General features: G+C 43.9%; 1 protein-coding gene across 4 annotated transcripts in view; it reads left to right on the top strand.

Annotated features, from left to right (window-relative positions):
* Positions 1 to 3,497: 3,497 nt before the first annotated feature.
* The window catches only part of ARL13B (ARF like GTPase 13B), a 33,618-nt gene continuing 17,898 nt past the window's right edge, over positions 3,498 to 19,217 (top strand). For 2 of the 4 annotated variants that reach the window (XM_077463271.1, XM_077463268.1), the window contains exons 1-4: positions 3,498 to 3,806; positions 7,521 to 7,708; positions 10,967 to 11,037; positions 17,082 to 17,331. In XM_077463271.1, the coding sequence (XP_077319397.1) occupies positions 7,647 to 7,708; positions 10,967 to 11,037; positions 17,082 to 17,331 (383 nt within the window). In that variant the 5' untranslated portion in view covers positions 3,498 to 3,806; positions 7,521 to 7,646. The remainder of the gene's footprint in view (positions 3,807 to 7,520; positions 7,709 to 10,966; positions 11,038 to 17,081; positions 17,332 to 19,217) is intronic. The other 2 variants (XM_077463270.1, XM_077463269.1) reach the window with 2 other exon arrangements.

Here is a 19,217-nt window from a genome sequence, read left to right as displayed (position 1 = left end):
TATCCCGTTCCTGTTTTATCCAGTTCAACAACCTTTTCCCGCAGATCCTTTGAAAATTCTTTTGCTTTCCCCCATGACTCAGAATCCAGAGAGGTCAGTGCAGCACTGGATGAAAGATACAAGGGTCTGTCAGGAGTCCAGAAACTCATTGACCTTTTATACACACATATAATTACAAGCAAACAGATCACAGGTGAGGATGGGGACCTTTAATAGTCATTCAAACCCCTTTGTGTCAACTTGTGTGCATGTTATCAGGCCAATATCACCAGGGTATGAAAACTTTTGATCATTTGGGTAGTTTCTGTTTTTATTAGGATTTTAAAAGTGTAAACACAGATGATTGATAATAAATGGCTTCAGCCAAACACTAACCATGAGTGAAAGAAATGTTTTTGTGTTATTATTCATATTCTCTGAAAAATGGCCAAGAAATCATAAATTCTGCCAGGGTATGTAAACTTATGAGCACAACTGTATATATTATACAGCGCCACATTATTATTATTTATATAGCGCCAACAGTTTGCTCAATGCTTTACAATATAAGAACAGACATTTGTTACAATACAATTCAATGCAAGAGGAACCAAGGGCCCTGCTCGTTAGAGATTACAATCTAAGCCCTTGTACACACGGTCGGATATTCCGACGGGAAATGTCCGATAGGACCGCGTTGTCCGATAATCCGACTGTGTATGGGCTCCATCGGACTTTTTCCATCGGAATGTCCGACCGACAAAGTTTGAGAGCTGGATATAAAATTTTCTGACAACGCGATCCGATCGGACTTTGACTTTGTTTGTTTGTAGAGAATCCTGATGGGACAAAGTGCCACGCATGCTCAGATCAAATTACGAGACCCAAGCTATTGGCTACTATCCTGAACGTAGTCCCGTCGCAACGAAATAACGTCATCACGTTCTAAATGATCGGATTCTCCAACAACTTTGTCCCACCGTGTGTATGCAACACCACTTCCAGAGTAAATCCGTAGGAATTTATCCGACAGATTTTGTGGTCGGAATGTCCGTCTGTGTGTACAGGGGGTAAGAGGGAGGGTCAAGTGATACAGGAAGTAATAACTGTGGGGGATGAGCTGATGGAGGAAATCAAAGTACAGTTGTTAGGTGGGAGTAGGATAGGCTTCTCCGAAGTGAAGGGTTTTCCAGGATCGCCTAAAAGTGGACAAAGTAGGAGAAAGTCAGACAGATTGAGGTAGAGAGTTCCAGAGGATGGGAGAGACTCAGGAGAAGTCCTGGAGGTGAGCATGGGGGGAGGAGGTGATGAGGGAGATAGAGAGCAGGAGGTCTTGGTAGGAATGAAGAGAACAATTTGGTTGGTATTTTCAGAAAAGTTTAGTGATGTAGCTGGGGGGGGGGGGGGTGCGAGTTGTGGATGGGTTTGTAAGTTGTTGTTAGTATTTTTAATTGAATTTGTTGGGTGAGCGGAACCCAGTGGAGGGATTGGCAGAGAGGAATAGCAGAGACTGAATGGTTGGTAAGGTGGGTGAGCCTGGCAACAGCATTCATGATGGACTGAAAGTGGTTGTAAACCCTCCCCCACAACTTTGTCCCATGTGAATCAGCATAAAAACCCCTAATGAACACGGCTTGTAGATATCTCCTTACTTGCTTAGTATTGCTGTAATCCTTTTTGTTCTGTAGAATGAAGTCACTGAGCATGCCCAGATCTCCCCTGATTTACAGTACACTCTCTATGTCTTATCTATCTGTTATCAGGACTTCCTACAGCACAGCACTGAACTCTGCTAATCACTCAGAGCTCCTCCTACACACCATGTGACCTCACATACAGTGTAAACCAGGGGATCGGACAGCAGTACTGCAGTCTTATCAGCTGAAGCTGATAGGACTCACACAGGCAAACACTAGATAATCAGCACAAGTAAATACTATGAAATAAACAAGTCCGCTATGAACAGGGAAGCAGGGTTGCCATAGAAACGTTGGATTGAGAAGGAGGCTTGGTTCACAGTACAGGAAGTGCTCAATGTAAGGGCGGAAATACACTCCACTGTGGACTCAGAAAACAATACTTAAGATGGCGCTGCCTAACCCCTGGAAACAAGTTTTTTAAAGTTTCTTTAAACAGTAAGTATTATACGATTTGGGCTGATTACAGTGGCTATAGTCTGATAATGACTTATTATAATGGACTAAATGAAGAGAAGCATCAGAGTGGGAGAGTTTACTTCCTATTTAAGGAGGATAGCCTCTGTGAAGGTAAACCAATGAGGGAGTTGCGGTAGTCGGGAGGTGATCGGGGATTGGACGAGGAGCTTTGTGGTGTGGTTGGTTCGGAAGGGACGTATTGTGGAGATGTTGCGGAGGTTGAGGCGGTAAGTTTTGGATGTGGGACTTAAAGGATAGATCAGAGTCCAGGCTTACACCTAGAACCCGGGCATGTGGGGGATGGGTTGATAGTTGAGCCATTCACTTTGACAGAGAATTCAGAGAAAGGGGCACGTGGGGGAGGAGATATTATCAGCTCGGTTCTGGATAGGTTGAGTTGGGGGAAGTGAAGTGACATTCAGACTGATATGTCTGTTAGTAAATCAGTGATAGATGAGGGGACTGATGGGGTGAGATGAGGGGTAGAGGGGTAGATTTGGGTGTCGTCAGGATAGAGATGGTAGTGGAAGCCGTGGGAGGCAGTCAGCTGACCCGGGGAGGAGGTGTAGATGGAGAATAGGAGGTCCAAGAAAAACCTTGGGGGACCCCAATGGAGATATAAAAGAGGAGAAAACAAATGTAAGTGGCACGGAAGGTGGGGTGATAACCAGCGAGGAGAACCCGAGGAGTGGAGTGTTTTGAGGAGAGGAGGGGGAGGGGAGGTCCACTGCGGCAAAGCGCCTCTCCTGGCACTGCAGCGGGAAGGTCGGAGTGCTTCCACAACTTGGAGCGGTGCGCATACGGGGCGATAAAAAAAAGTCCTGCAAGTCGCATCTTTGGGGCGGTTTAGGAGCAGCGCATACACCTCTCCCAACACCCAACGCCCATTGACATGACTGGTTGGGCAGTGGCACTTTGTGGGCACTATTAACCCCTTCTTTGGTCACTAGTGGGCAAAAATCACCTCTAAAATGAATGTAAAGCTCCGCCCCCCCTCCCCCCCCCTGTGAAAGTACAAAGGTAAAGAGGAGATGATGGGAAGTGTGTGCAGACAAGTATTATGCTGAGAGCATTATACATTATACATTATACATTATACATTATACGCCCCCCTGTATTATAATGAGATATATATATAGAGCTATCTATTATACAGCCCCCTCCCCCCCCCCCCCACTGTACTAAGCGGGTCTTCCAATGATCACCTATATATTATACAGCCCCCCCATGTATTATAATGATCACCTATATATTATACAGCCTCTCCTATCACACAGCAGCCTCATCATTACATTTATATTCACTAACATTGCCCTCCCCCTTCTCCTCCTCCGGCTCCTCCCTCTCCCTCCCGAAGCCCCTCCTCTGACCCGGTCACATGGCTCTGACGTCACGCCTCCTGTAACCCCCCTACCTTGTTGTCCCCGCTGGTGTGGCGCCCCCCGTACTCTGCAGGCTCCGCCCCCTCCAGGGCTCCCTGTATGCGGGGTGATCGGTGATCGGAGATCCGCCCTCCCCGAGGATCGGCCCGGCAGGTGAGAGGCGCGGAGAGCGGCCGGTGTGTTGTGTGTTGCCTGGTTACCCGACACCGGAGAGACATCGCACTGCAGCCCGAGGAACTACAAACCCCAGCATCGCCCGATGGAGGCCGGAAAAGTATTGTGAGGACCTGTACGTGTGTGAGAGAGTCTGCCCGACCTACCCCAATCTGCCCATCTAACCCAACTATCCGACCTACCCCATCACCTGCCCCATCTACCCCAACTATCCGACCTACCCCAATCTGCCCCATCTACCCCAACTATCCGACCTACCCCACCTGCCCGACCTACCCCAATCTGCCCCATCTACCCCAATCTGCCCGACCTACCCCAACTATCCGACCTACCCCACCTGCCCGACCTACCCCAACTATCCGACCTACCCCAATCTGCCCCATCTGCCCGACCTACCCCAATCTGCCCCATCTGCCCGACCTACCCCAATCTGCCCCATCTGCCCGACCTACCCCAATCTGCCCCATCTGCCCGACCTACCCCAATCTGCCCCAACTATCCGACCTACCCCATCACCTGCCCCATCTACCCCATCACCTGCCCCATCTACCCCATCACCTGCCCCATCTACCCCATCACCTGCCCCATCTACCCTGCCAGCTGAGGTCAGTCACTACCTTCTGTGCACACTTACCTCCCTCATTGATCTCCCTGTGCTCAGGTATCCTCCGGAAGGATGGGATATTTATATTGGATTATATCATCTTTCATACATTGATCTTCATGTGTCTCCCTAAAGACAGAAGGTCGTGTCTGGAAAACCAATGTCCGGTCCTCTGTCCGGTCCTCTGTCCGGTCCTCTGTCCGGTCCTCTGTCCGGTCCTCTGTCCGGTCCTCTGTCCCTGCAAACCGAACACATCGGGGCCAGTCAGTAGTCACGGGTGGTTCGGAGCCGTGCCCAGGGGGCCACCCCAGGATGGTAGCCGATTGGTCCCTGAGGTCTCCCTATGTGTCCATCTCTCCAGACAGAATAGCAGAACCCTACATAGAAAGGCATCCAACCAATCACAAACTCTCTTTGTTTTTCAATGCAGATTAGAGAGTGGAAGGAATAAAGTGATTGGTGCACTAGATATCTGCTGAGGCCACACAGCCAGAACATGCGTTGCGGGGGTGGCGGGGTGACAACACTCCAGCATTGTATGGCAGACGCTGAGTGTTGTCACTCTTTTATATGGAGATGTCGGGGCTTGTGGGATAAATAATAAATGTTTTATAAATGGCAGAGTGTAGTGAGTGCGAGTCCAGCAAGAGACAAAACATTCCTCATTAGTTACATTTACACTTCATCAGCTATCAAACAATAAAAATAGTTTACATAATAATATAATAATGTGCCGGGTGTTGCCGTCTTCTGACGGAACTTCTCTTCCGTTACAGAATGTCACAGCCGCTGATTCTGACGGAACACGTCGGTCTTGCTAACAGAATTCAGTCATTTAAATATAAGCTGACCCTTTGCCAGCCAATTGCCAATCAGTGCCACCCATCATTGCCCATCATTGCCCATCATTGCCCATCAGTTCCCATCATTGCCCATCAGTTCCCATCAGTTCCCATCATTGCCCAACAGTTCCCATCATTGCCCATCATTGCCCATCATTGCCCATCATTGCCCATCAGTTCCCATCATTGCCCATCAGTTCCCATCATTGCCCATCATTGCCCATCAGTTCCCATCATTGCCCATCAGTTCCCATCATTGCCCATCAGTTCCCATCAGTTCCCATCATTGCCCAACAGTTCCCATCAGTTCCCAACAGTTCCCATCATTGCCCATCATTGCCCATCAGTTCCCATCAGTTCCCATCATTGCCCAACAGTTCCCATCAGTTCCCATCAGTTCCCAACAGTTCCCAACAGTTCCCATCATTGCCCATCATTGCCCATCAGTTCCCATCAGTTCCCATCAGTTCCCATCAGTTCCCATCATTGCCCAACAGTTCCCATCATTGCCCATCATTGCCCATCATTGCCCATCAGTTCCCATCATTGCCCATCAGTTCCCATCATTGCCCATCAGTTCCCATCATTGCCCATCAGTTCCCATCAGTTCCCATCAGTTCCCAACAGTTCCCAACAGTTCCCATCATTGCCCATCATTGCCCATCAGTTCCCATCAGTTCCCATCAGTTCCCATCAGTTCCCATCATTGCCCAACAGTTCCCATCATTGCCCATCATTGCCCATCATTGCCCATCAGTTCCCATCATTGCCCATCAGTTCCCATCATTGCCCATCAGTTCCCATCATTGCCCATCAGTTCCCATCATTGCCCATCATTGCCCATCAGTTCCCATCATTGCCCATCAGTTCCCATCATTGCCCATCAGTTCCCATCATTGCCCATCAGTTCCCATCATTGCCCATCAGTTCCCATCATTGCCCATGATTGCCCATCAGTTCCCATCAGTTCCCATCATTGCCCATCAGTTCCCATCATTGCCCATCAGTTCCCATCATTGCCCATCAGTTCCCATCAGTTCCCATCATTGCCCAACAGTTCCCATCAGTTCCCAACAGTTCCCAACAGTTCCCATCATTGCCCATCATTGCCCATCAGTTCCCATCAGTTCCCATCAGTTCCCATCAGTTCCCATCATTGCCCAACAGTTCCCATCATTGCCCATCATTGCCCATCAGTTCCCATCATTGCCCATCAGTTCCCATCATTGCCCATCAGTTCCCATCATTGCCCATCATTGCCCATCAGTTCCCATCAGTTCCCATCAGTTCCCAACAGTTCCCAACAGTTCCCATCATTGCCCATCATTGCCCATCAGTTCCCATCAGTTCCCATCAGTTCCCATCAGTTCCCATCAGTTCCCATCAGTTCCCATCATTGCCCAACAGTTCCCATCATTGCCCATCATTGCCCATCATTGCCCATCAGTTCCCATCATTGCCCATCAGTTCCCATCATTGCCCATCAGTTCCCATCATTGCCCATCAGTTCCCATCATTGCCCATCAGTTCCCATCATTGCCCATGATTGCCCATCAGTTCCCATCAGTTCCCATCATTGCCCATCAGTTCCCATCATTGCCCATCAGTTCCCATCATTGCCCATCAGTTCCCATCATTGCCGCCTTTCAGTGCTGCATATTCATGGCACTGTCATGATATAAAAAAAAAAAAAAAGTATCGGTTTTTGGTCTTGATCTTTAAAAACTTGTCTCGGTGTAACTCCGACCCCAAAGCAGCCAGGAGCACCTGAAGTGCCAGGAAGTCCTGAGCCGTTCTCTGCAGCCTATGACATCATAGTTGATACTACAATGTAATGTTTACACAACAAGCTCACCCCGGGTGACGGCCTCACTACACAAATGTGGGATTTCCTTCATCCACAGCAACGCCAGTGATGGTGACAATTCCTGTACACCGAGCCGCACTGAAAAATGCTTAACCTCCTTTTTTTACTTTTAGTTTTTCTTTTACACCGCCCTCATTTTACATTTCACCCGGAGTCATAATAGTGATTAATTGTTACAAATATTTGATGTTTCCGGGAAATGTTGTGACTGTCCAATCGTTTGGGAGGATTTTGGCTTCTTGCGGATCTCTGGAGCCGATTTATGTTTTATTTTTTTTATTTTTTATAGTTTATTTCTTTATTTTTATGTATTTTCCACATTTCATTGATCTGTTTTTGGGGCGGCGCTGTGATGATTGTCCTCGCCTGAAGTCACCCGGGGCCACCTTACTGTGAAGTGAAATGTAAGGGTTATAAAGGGGAACCCCGATTGTAATATTCCTGATTTCTTTTTATGTAAAGTGAAATGGCGCTTCCGTTGATCATGTGATTTTCTCTCCCATCCTCTGTCTTCAGGATAATAAAACATCTGAATTAGAGGGACCTGGAACGTGTCGCAGACGATTCAGGATGTTGGAACCTTCATAAAAAAACCCCAAAAAGTCAGTTTTTATTCTAGTTGGCTCGTATTCCGGAGTTCCTATGTTTAGCCTCATGGCCAATTGCTGTCGGGATTTGTTCAAACGATGGCGTCAACCAGTAAGGTAAGATAACGCAGGAGTGCTGCTGATTGGCCGGCAAATTTTAACTGCAGTCAAAACCTTTTCTGTGGATTGGGGTGATTGTAGAGGTGACCCCACTGAACTGGTGACCCTCGACTTCTTGTAAGGACAGGATGTGGTGGGAAATCTCGCTAAGCCGACGTTCACATTGGGCCGATTTTCCATGCGATTTTTTTTTTCCTTGCTAAATCAGAGGCCGTTTCCGGCATTCGCACCATCCGAACCAGTGCGGCGTCACATCGATTCCCAAAAGTGCTACTTTTGGAGACTTTGGGGGCGATTGGAATAGACGTCTGTGCAGCAACCCGCACAGATATCTGTCAAATCGCCCCCAAAGTCGCACTGCATTGCTGGTTTGAAATCGTGCGAGTTGAGTGTGAACCTGGGCTAAGGCCTCATTCCCAAGGGCGGAAACACCTCTGAAAAGTAATAAAGTAATCTGTGGTGGATCGCTTTATAGAGGCGGTTTAGACCTGCTTCACAGGAGGTCAGGTGGCAGTACTGACGCTTTTTGAAGTGCCTCGTTTTTTTTTTTTTAAACCTGAGGGGTATTTTACATTGAAATACAGATAAATACAGGGCAAGTGGAACCACCAACCAAACACAACATAGTGTAAAAAAAAGTAAAAATTCATGTGGGAGGTTGCAGGTGATAAAAACGCAGATCAGCCTCCTGTTTTTACTCCCCGTTTTGCTGCCAGTGATGAGGAACACTAACAAGGATACAGCCTATTATATAGCCACAGCTCATAAGCTAAAGTTTGCCTAATCTGTATGAGCCGGAGTATTAGTTATCTCACATGTGTCATGTAGGCTGCAGCTCAAGTATCTAATATCATATGACTCGGGAGGCAGAAATAAAAGACAGATCTACGTTGGTGTGTTTGTAAAAAGAAGGGTGATCTCAGAAAATCATATCTCGGTCGTGTACTAAAATCTTCCATAGGATGATCATACACTAGAGCAGTGATGGGGAACCTTGGCACCCCAGATGTTTTGGAACTACATTTCCCATGATGCTCTGGCACTCTGCAGTGTAGTGGAGCATCATGGGAAATGTAGTTCCAAAACATCTGGGGTGCCGAGGTTCACCATCACTGCCCTATACAATCTGATTGTACAATCTTCTTTAGATCTGTTATTAGCTTGTGGTGCGAGGGCCTGTCTGATTTGCTACACACTGAATGGAATGTTTAGGTCTTTCCTCATATTACATTTTGGTAGAGCTAAAAGAATATTGTATATTCAGATTGTATCGTGTATGGCCAGCTTTAAGGCTGAACTCACATTGTACCATCTGATTCTCCTTTTGAATCTACCAGCAACTAGTAGTAGGGAGAGCTGCACAAATAATCGCCAAGAATCGTTATTGCGATCGTGACTAAAGTGTTTCACAATTCTTTCTATGCAAAGAATTCTCTCGGCTCTTCTGAAACCATTAAAAGAAAGGAAGAGAAAAAAACGGGCAGTCTGCCGAGAATCACAACATTCTTTATCAGTGGAACTTAAAGAGGAGCTCCACCTTAAAAAAAATAAAAAATATTAAAAGCCAGCAGCTACTTACTTTTAATAAATGGACACTCGCCTGTCCTGGGTGCCCACGATGTCGGTAGCAGATGACCAGCGATCAATCGTCTCTCGGCTGCCCCCCGCCGCCATCCTCGGTCAGGGAATCAGGAAGTGAAGCGTTGCGGCTGCATCTGCGGATATCTATGCCCGGATCTATACAGGTATCTGCACCCCCCTGAAAGGTGCCAGTTGTGGCATCGGAGGGGGGGAGGAATCCGATGGGCGGAAGTTCCACTTTAGGGTGGAGCTCCGCTTTAAAATATAAACATTGTAACAATTTGTCAATGAAATAGACTTTAAACCTTTTTCTGACATTTGTTGGTTTCAAGTTAAAATAATTTATTTCTTTTTTTTGCTAGAAAATTACTTAGAACCCCTAAAAATATATATAATATTAGTAGACACCCTCGAGAATAAAATGGAGGTTTTTGCAATTTTTTTATCACACTGTATTTGTGCAGCAGTCTTTCAAATGCAATTAAAAAAAAAAAAACTAACCAGTAAAGTTGGCCCTTTTTTTTATTTTTTTTGTATAATGTGAAAGATTTTACGTAGCGAGAATCGTGATCTTTTTATTCTAAGCAAAAAAATTGGGATTCTCATTTTTGTTCAGAATCGTGCAGCTCTAGTAGTAGTAGGTAGTAAAAGGTTTATTAGTTTTGTCCTCTTTTTACTTAGTTTTGGTAACTCTAAATTTAAATATTCCAGAGATTGTAAATCGGTTTGGATCGTGTATGGCCATCTTTAGTAAGGAGCTTTTCCGGCTTCCATGCTGTGCTAGAAATACCATCTCATCATTACTATGAAAAAATAAAGTTTAGGTACATTTGTTATTAGCAGCAGCCTAGCTGGCTCATCCGACAACAGCAAGGTTAAAGTGGCAGTAAACTTAAGAATGACAAAATCCACTGATGTTTTATTTATTTTTTATAACCGGTTAGAGAGATTTTAGAGGCACCTGTACGCTATTTCCTGCAATAGATAGCGGGGGGGGGGGGGGGGGCACTGATTGGCCAGAGGGGGCCAAAAAATGGAAAATGAAAATGGCTCTGCACTTGTTACATAGAATCGTGGAAATGCTGGATTAAGATCGTGTGGGAGGTTGAATTGAGATTGTAATTTTTGAATGATTAATCATGCAGCTCTAGTTCTTGGCTTTTTAAAACTCACTTCTGCAAAGCTGTCAGCACAGCGTAGAGAGTGGCCATTGTTGGTTTCTGATTTTTTTTTTTTTTTTTTTTTCTAGCAAAAAAAATACAGATTTAGATTTTTACTTGTAAACAACAAAATGTCAGAAAAAAAAAAGCCTGGTCTTGAAGTAAGGGTAAGGTAGGAAGCCCACTTAGTACTTTGATGTGGGGAAATAATATATTGCTATGTATAGGTTCCGTCACTCTCATGAGAAATGTTTAGGGTTAAATCCACAGCTCATCTCCTGTATATGAAAGGTCTTGGTAAGAACTGTTACATTAAACTTCATATGACCTTTCACAGCCAATCAGTTTTTAGGAACTCCGCCAACTTGGCCGTAACTTTTCATATCCTGAGATACCTTAACAAGATGTAAAGACGCACAGAAATACTGGTTCCTTTTTTTTTTTTTTTTTTTTTTTTTATCAAATTTCTGCTGTTCGTTGATTCGTCTAAACCATTTTGTTTTGTGACTTGCAGGAAGGTGACTCTGGTCATGGTGGGGCTAGACAACGCCGGCAAGACCGCCACTGTGAAAGGCATCCAGGGAGGTGAGTGACAGTCGTGGTCCAAGCCTAATCAGGGGACATTTGTCCTTCTCTGTCCCACCGTATCACTGAGCACTGGAGGAGCTAAATAGCAACCCCTGCCTATGGGACCAGGGACTAAAACAAAGAAAGGGTTAATAATTATTTAACTGTTAATAAACTTTATTTATAATTGTCAAGTTAAATAAAAAATAAAAAAAGGTCAGGTGACTAGAAGAAAATATAGGAAAGAAGAAAAAATAACAGACAATCACTTCAATGGCAGCGCTTCAAGGAGAAACACCCCCCCCCCCTTTGTTGTGGTTCTTGTTATGTGGCTGGTGTAGTTTATATTGTGTAGTTGGTTATGTCTGCCTTAAAGAGAAGTAAACCCTGATGGGTGTTACTTCCTCTTTCATTCCCTGCAAAGGTAAAGCATAATGAACTACTATACATCGCATCGCATCGCATCACATAGTAGTCCATTATGTGTCACTTACCTGACACAGGAGCCAGCGAAGTCACCGCTGTCCCCTGTAGTCCGGTGCATCCATCTTCTTGGTGGGTCTCGCTGCTCCGCCGCTGTCATTCGGCGAAGCCGCGATGACGTCACTCCCGCGCATGTGCACGGGAGCCGCCACTCGCGGCATAATCGCCATTGACCGCGGTGCGCTCAGTGCGCCTACGTGCCGCTGTCTATGGCGCATGCGCCGTAGACAGCGGTGCCTGTCTTTCGGCAAATATCTCCTAAACCGTGTAGGTTTAGGAGATATTTCTTGGATCTACAGGTAAGCCTTAATCTAGGCTTACCTGTAGGTCAAAGTTGGTTGTAAGGGTTTACATCCACTTTAAAGGGGTAGTTGATATATTTATTTATATACAGTTCGGGCTTTAATGGCTGAACTGCTTGTAAGTTTAATATTGTATATATAGTTTGAGCTTTGATAGCTGAACTATTATAGTTCTGGTATGGTCAGAAATATATTGTTTAATTGGTATTATTTTAAGCCAATAATAACGGACCACGGCCATTTTTATCCATATCTTTAGTCTGCGTGTTTTTATTATATTATTATTATTATTATTATTATTATTATTACATTTTTTAATAGTGTTTTCAGCCTTTGGTCCCATACAAGTACAGAAGAGTAAACCATAAGCACTGCTAAGCAAGAGCAGAGTATGTAACAAACAATTGTTGTAGAGAAATTCATACCACTGTATTTGTGCAATGGAAATATAATCGGAGTTTATTGAACAAATATACATGGCAATTCAACAGCGAAGAGGGAAGTGCTAAATTGTTTACATTTTTCAGGATAAATTTATAGCTCTTCGACTGTAAGCTCTAACGAGCGGGGCCCTCTGATTCGTCCTGCATTGAAATATATTGTAATTGTTGTCTGACCTCATGGTATAGCGCTATAAAAATTCTGTATAATAATAATATTGGTCATTTATGCCAAAAAGCTGATTAGCATATGACATACCCCTAATAACAACCAGTCAAACCCGTTTATATAACCCTCTAAACTCTGTGAATTTTCAGAAATCGCTTGCTTATGTTTATGTAGCCTTAAAGAAGAATTTTTATTTTCCCATGCAGCGGGGCTGTGCCAACACCGTATGGGTTAGCTGTTCATTTCTGTCTAGGGGATTGCAAAGCAGAGATATACTTTACCTAATCTGCCGATCCTCCAAGTGCAGGACCAGTCCCTGCCGCTCCTGCAATGATATAACCTTTTATGGTTAAAAAAAATATTGAGTGCATACAAAAATGGCCCATTTAAAACCACTTGGCATAAGTGGGTAATGCCGCCGCCTGAACAATACAGTGTATGGCGCAACACATATGAGTCATATGAATTAAACACATTATAAGTCCGCCGCTTCTCCAGCTCCTTATTAATGATTTTCACATATAATGCTATGAAAAGCAGTCAGCATATAACACAATATTCAATATCGGTGTATTATAGATAGAAGGATACAGATAAAATAATACTGTGCTGATGAGGAGTGGGAGGGGCACATCTCAACGCGTTTCACATATGCGCTTTTTCAGGATGCAATGAGGTGCTAATGATAAAGAGAATCTTATTTAGAACCAACAACATCCGTATGAGTAGCTTGCAGGGAGGAAGATCATAACCGCTGCCAGACTCTTCTACCGATTGAAGCCATGTTCAGAATTTCCCCAATACAGATATGGCCACCTCCATATGCATATTGTTGTCCGTGTACCTGCTGGGGATAATCACTTTAAAAAAAACTGTTTTATTATTGTTTTTATTTATTTCAAGAAATCCGTTTTTTTTTTTTTTTAAACATCATAACACCGTACATGTTGGGCAAGGTATGAGTACATCATTGAAACCCTCACAGGGTCAAATTTCTGTTGTCATGACAGATAGATATCGATTGATTATAAGAGGGTGACAATGGTTATAACAATGGTATGATTCCTTCCAGTTACCACAATAACAGAATTAGGCAGATCGAAAATAACAATGCAATATTAACCACTTAAGGACCAGGCCTCTTTTTCGGACTTGGTGTTTCCATGTTTAAAACAGTTTTTTTTGCTAGAAAATTACTTAGAACCCCCAAACATTTTATATTGTTTTTTTTCTAACACCCTAGAGAATAAAATGGCGGTCATTGAAATACTTTTTTTCACACCGTATTTGCGCAGCGGTCTTAGAAGCGCACTTTTTTTGGAAAAAATTCACTTTTTTGAATAAAAAAATAAGACAACAGTAAAATTAGCCCAATTTTTTTTTATACTGTGAAAGATAATGGTATGCCGAGTAAATTGATACCCAACATGTTACGCTTCAAAATTGCGCCCGCTCGTGAAATGGCGTCAAACTTTTAGCCTCAAAAATCTCCATAAGCGACATTTAAAAAATTCTACAGGTTGCATTTTTTGCGTTACAGAGGAGGTCTAGGGCTAGAATTATTGCTCTCGCTCTACCGATCGCGGCGATACCTCACATGTGGTTTGACCACCGTTTTCATATGCGGGCGCTACTCACGTATGCGCTCGCTTCTGTGCGCAAGCTCGTCGTAACGGGGTGTTTTTAAAAATTATTATTTTTTTTTCTTATTTATTTTAATTTATTTTATTTATTTTTACACTTTTTAAAAAAAATAAATAAAATGGATCACTTTTATTCCTATTACAAGGAATGTAAACATCCCTTGTAATAGAAAAAAGCATGACAGGTCCTCTTAAATATGAGATCTGGGGTCAAAAGGTCCTCAGATCTCATATTTGGGCTAAAATGCAAAAAAAAAAAAAAAAAAAAAAATCTGACATTTAAAAAAAAAAATATAGCTTTAAGAGGTATGGGCGGAAGTGACGTTTTGACGTCGCTTCCGCCCTCCTATGGTATAGAGACGAGTGGGGGCCATCTTAGCCTCACTTGTCTCTATGCCCAGCTGACTGAAGGACCCGATCGCCTCCGCCGCTACCGACGGCTCCGGTAAGCGGCGGAAGGTGCGGGAGGGCGGCGGGAGGGGGGGTGGCACCTCTCCTGCCGCCGATAGCGGTGATCTCGCGGCGAATCCGCCGCGGAGACCACTGTTATCGTACAGCCGACCGCCGCCTGAAGAGATGGATATCTCGGTTGTGGCAGCAGCTGCTCCCGTTACCGAGATATCCCTCTTCAAAAAATGGACGTACATCGTCGTGCGGCGGTCGGCAAGTGGTTAACATAGCATGATGGCAACAGTATTATATAGTCCATATTAGGGCTGAAACAACTAATCGATTATGAAATTAACATAATGGGGTTAAAAAATAAATAAAATGAGCCCTTTATAGTACAAAAAGAGCAAATAATCGCTACTGTAAATATTACTTTCACTGTTCTACAGTAAAAAAATTAACCCCTTCCAGTAGTGATTATCTGATTTTTTTTTTTTTTTCTACTATAAAGGGCTAATTTTAGTTTTTTTAACCCCGTTATGTTACTAAACGTCTTAGACCCGGTTCACATCTCTGTGTTTATTGGTACTTTTTGCAGAAATGCACTACAGTTCATTTCCATGGTTTCCTATGGGACACGTTCACATCTGAAAGGGGCGGGACTTTTACACGCAAAATGGTGCTTTATTGGTTCAATATACTTCAATGGAGAAGCTGCAGAAAAGCGTGTAATGCGTTTTTGCATCAATTTGTGTTTTTTAATCTGCCCGAAAAAATGCAAAAATACAAAAGTATTTGCAGTAAAATCACGTGAGCAAAAATCAAAACGCACAGCAAAAAGCACTGCAGAAACAGATCAAAAGCAAACTGCGTAGGTGTGTACCGAGCCTTATGCTGACCACACCGATCCATTTTCAGGTGAGAATATTCCAACGAAAAATCTTTGTACATTCGCTGAATGAAAGAATTTTGTTTGAAATTTTCACTTGTTTTTAACATGAATGTAATTTCTGAACGAAAACCACATCCACTGTCTGAAAATTCCTTTAACTAAGAAGTTTTCTATTATTTCCAAATTTTCCCATCACTGTGGTTGAAAATGAAAGTCAACGTGACCCACTTTTTATTTATTATTTTTTTTAAAGGTTATTAACCGATTAATCAATTAATCAAAACAATAATCAGCCAACTAATCGATTATGAAAATAATCGTTAGTTGCAGCCCTAGTCCATATGAAAGTGGATATATTGGTACCGTACTCGGGGGACTTGTGGAAATGTGGAGGCTGTTGAGGGCTTAGCCAACCACTTAGCCCAGACCTTATCATATTTGCGGGGACATCCCCCATTGGTGTAGGTGTCCTTATATCGTGGTAAGCTGTTATTAATCAGTTGTTTCCAAAATGAAAGTGTAGAAGGGGTATATATATATTTTTTTTTTTTCCAAAGCAGTCTAACGGCCACTGTAGGAAGAAGATCCTCCACCAGACCCAGCAGGCATACAGACATCGAGGGCTGCAAGGGGGTGGAAATAATGGAGTTCAACAAGGTCATTACCTCTTCCCAGAATCCAGCAGGGAGTGGCCAGGTCCAGAAAATGTATGAGAAGTCCCCTGGGGCCACACCGCCAGTACTCAGAGGGACACGCGGGATTCATCTTGTGAAGTCTGTAGAGGGTGAACTAGGTTTGGTGCACCAATTCAGATTAAATCAAGCCGTCTCTCGGGGAGACCAATGATCAGAAAGGGAAGTCCCGCACATCGTCCCAGTCATCATTGTGTAGATCAGGTACATCACGCAGCCATCTAGCCCAAAGGCCCTCCAATACCGAGAGAGAAACGGAGATAAAATGGGAGTACAATCTAGAGGTGGGTTTCTCCGAACAATAAGAGTGAAGTACCGTTTCCAGGGTGGATTGTTCAATAATTGGGTTCACTGAATGCGGAAGGCATGGGAAAGCTGGTAATATCTGGGAGATTCACCTTTACTGTTGGCTCTGGTAACTGTTGTCTCTAGTACGGAAAGGGCTGAGACATCCATTGAGATGTAATGAGAGAAATCGAGGCAAGAGGAAATGTTCCAATGAGAATCCTGTTCTGGTGACAACTAAGAGTGACCATACAAGTTACAATCTGTCCGTACAATCAACTTTAACCAGTTTACCAATATAATATGAACATCTACCTAATCTAACCAATCACGTTGAAGTAGGAGGCCTTGTGCTACATAGTTTTTGATGGATCTAAAGGAAATGTTATCAGATTATGTGATGAGCGAGAGTGGATATCTTCTTACTTTTGAAGAGGGTGCCTCTTACTACTAAACCGAAATATCACTTTAGGGGGTGGACTAGCTGTTTAAACAAAATTTTTCCAAAAAATAAAAAAATGTAATTCTAAAGAACAGATTTCCGTTATAACCAATAATCTCACATTGCATTGATGGTGACTATGATTGAATTTGATTGTATGTGCAGTATCCGGTTTGTGGTATGTTTGGGGCCAATGTGGGTCTTTTGTTTACAGACTTTAGAAATGATTCTCACACCCTCAGCTCAGTTGTCATTTTCTGTTCTCCAGTTGTAACGAATGACCCCCCCCCCCCCCCCCAACCCTTTTGACTCTTTTTGTTACAGAATCTCCAGAAGATGTGGCTCCGACAGTAGGATTCTCCAAAGCGGACATTAAGCAGGGGAGGTTTGACATCACGATATTTGACCTGGGCGGTGGGAAGCAGATCCGAGGTATCTGGAAGAACTACTATGCCGAGTCCTATGGAGTGGTGTTTGTTATTGATTCCAGTGATGTGGACAGAATGGAGGAAACGAAGGAGACAGTCGCTGAAGTTCTGCGCCACCCCAGGATCGCTGGGAAACCAGTGTTGGTGTAAGTAAGGCCACCGATTAAAGTTGCTGTTGTTACGGTTATAGGCGGAGTCTGGTGGGCAGAGTCACTTATTGGCTCCCAGTGAGGGGATCTGATCGTTTCTGACTTTGCCGCACTCCTTGCTTGCAGGTTTGGGTGTTCCATCTATTCATGTTGCATTATTCATTAAACTGCATATTAAAGAGAAAAAAAACAGCAACATTGATGGGATTCTCTCATAGTGACTACAGCATTGTTCATACTGGAGAACCCAACACAGGGATCTCACCAACAAATTCCCAGAGAGATGAAATTGTCACATGGCTTTAAAGTGGTTGTAAACCCTTACAAACCACTTTGACCTACAGGTAAGCCTAGATTAAGGCTTACCTGTAGGTCCAAGAAATATCTCCTAAACCTATATGGTTTAGGAGATATTTGCCCGAAAACGGGCACCGCTGTCTACGGTGCATGCACCGTAGACAGCGGCGTGCAGGCACACTGAGCGTGGCATTCTCAACGACGGAGCTGCCGCGCGTGTCGGCTCCCGTGCGCATGCGCGGGAGTGACGTCATCGCGGCTTCGCCGAATGACAGTGGCGGAGCTGCGAGACCCCACCAAGAAGATGGATGTGGCGGACTACAGGGGACAGCGGCGACTTCGCTGGCTCCAGTGTCAGGTAAGTGACACATAATGGGCTACTATGTGATGCGATGCGATGCATAGTAGTCCATTATGCTTTGCCTTTGCAGGGAATGAAAGAGGAAGTAAACTCATCAGGGTTTACTTCCTCTTTAATATCCAGTATCTAGCAAATGCTGAGATCTCAGTTTTGGAAGGAATGAATCCTTAACCACTTCAAGAGGAAGTAAACCCTGATGAGTTTACTTCCTCTTTCATTCCCTGCAAAGGTAAAGCATAATGGACTACTATGCATCGCATCGCATCGCATCACATAGTAGTCCATTATGTGTCACTTACCTGACACAGGAGCCAGCGAAGTCACCGCTGTCCCCTGTAGTCTGGAGCATCCATCTTCTTGGTGGGTCTCGCTGCTCCGGCGCTGTCATTCGTCGTAGCCACGATGATGTCACTCCTGCGCACCCCCACTCCCAGCATATCGCCGTTAACTGCGGCGCGCTCAGTGCGCCTGCGCGCCATAGACAGCGGTGCCTGTCTTTCGGCAAATATCTCCTAAACCGTGTAGGTTTAGGAGATATTTCTTGGACCTACAGGTAAGCCTTAATCTAGGCCTTAATCTAGGCTTACCTGTAGGTCAAATTGGTTTGTAAGGGTTTACAACCACTTTAAGCCCTGGACCATTAGGCTGGCCAAAGACCTGAGTACTTTTTGCGATTCAGCGCTGCGTCCCTTTAACTGACAATTGCGCGGTCGTGCGGCGTGGCTCCCAAACAAAGTTGATGTCCTTTTATTTCCCCCACAAATAGAGCTTTCTTTTGGTGGTATTTGATCACATTTGTAGTTTTTATTTTTTGCGCTATAAACAAATAGCGTCAATTCTGAAAAAAAGCATTATTTTTTTTTACTTTTTGCTATAATAAATATCCCCAAAAAAATATATACATTTTTTTTCTTCCTCAGTTTAGGCTGCTACGTATTCTACATATTTTTGGTTAAAAAAAAAAAAATCGCAATAAGTGTTTGGTTTGCGCAAAAGTTATAGCATTTACAAAATAGGGGATAGTTTTATGCTATTTTTATTAATATATATATATATATATATAATATATATTTTTTTTTTATTAGTAATGGCAGCGATCAGTAATTTCTTATCGTGACTGCGACATTATGACAGACGGATCGGACACTTTTGGCGTGACTTTGGGACCATTCATATTTATACAGCGATCGGTGCAATTAAAAATGCATTGATTACTCTGTAAATG

The sequence above is a fragment of the Lithobates pipiens genome, unplaced genomic scaffold, assembly GCF_037356315.1.
Source record: "Lithobates pipiens isolate NorthernLeopardFrog02 unplaced genomic scaffold, aLitPip1_a1.2 Scaffold_3, whole genome shotgun sequence".
NCBI lineage: Eukaryota > Metazoa > Chordata > Amphibia > Anura > Ranidae > Lithobates > Lithobates pipiens.
This window is presented reverse-complemented; position numbering and strand designations above follow the sequence as displayed.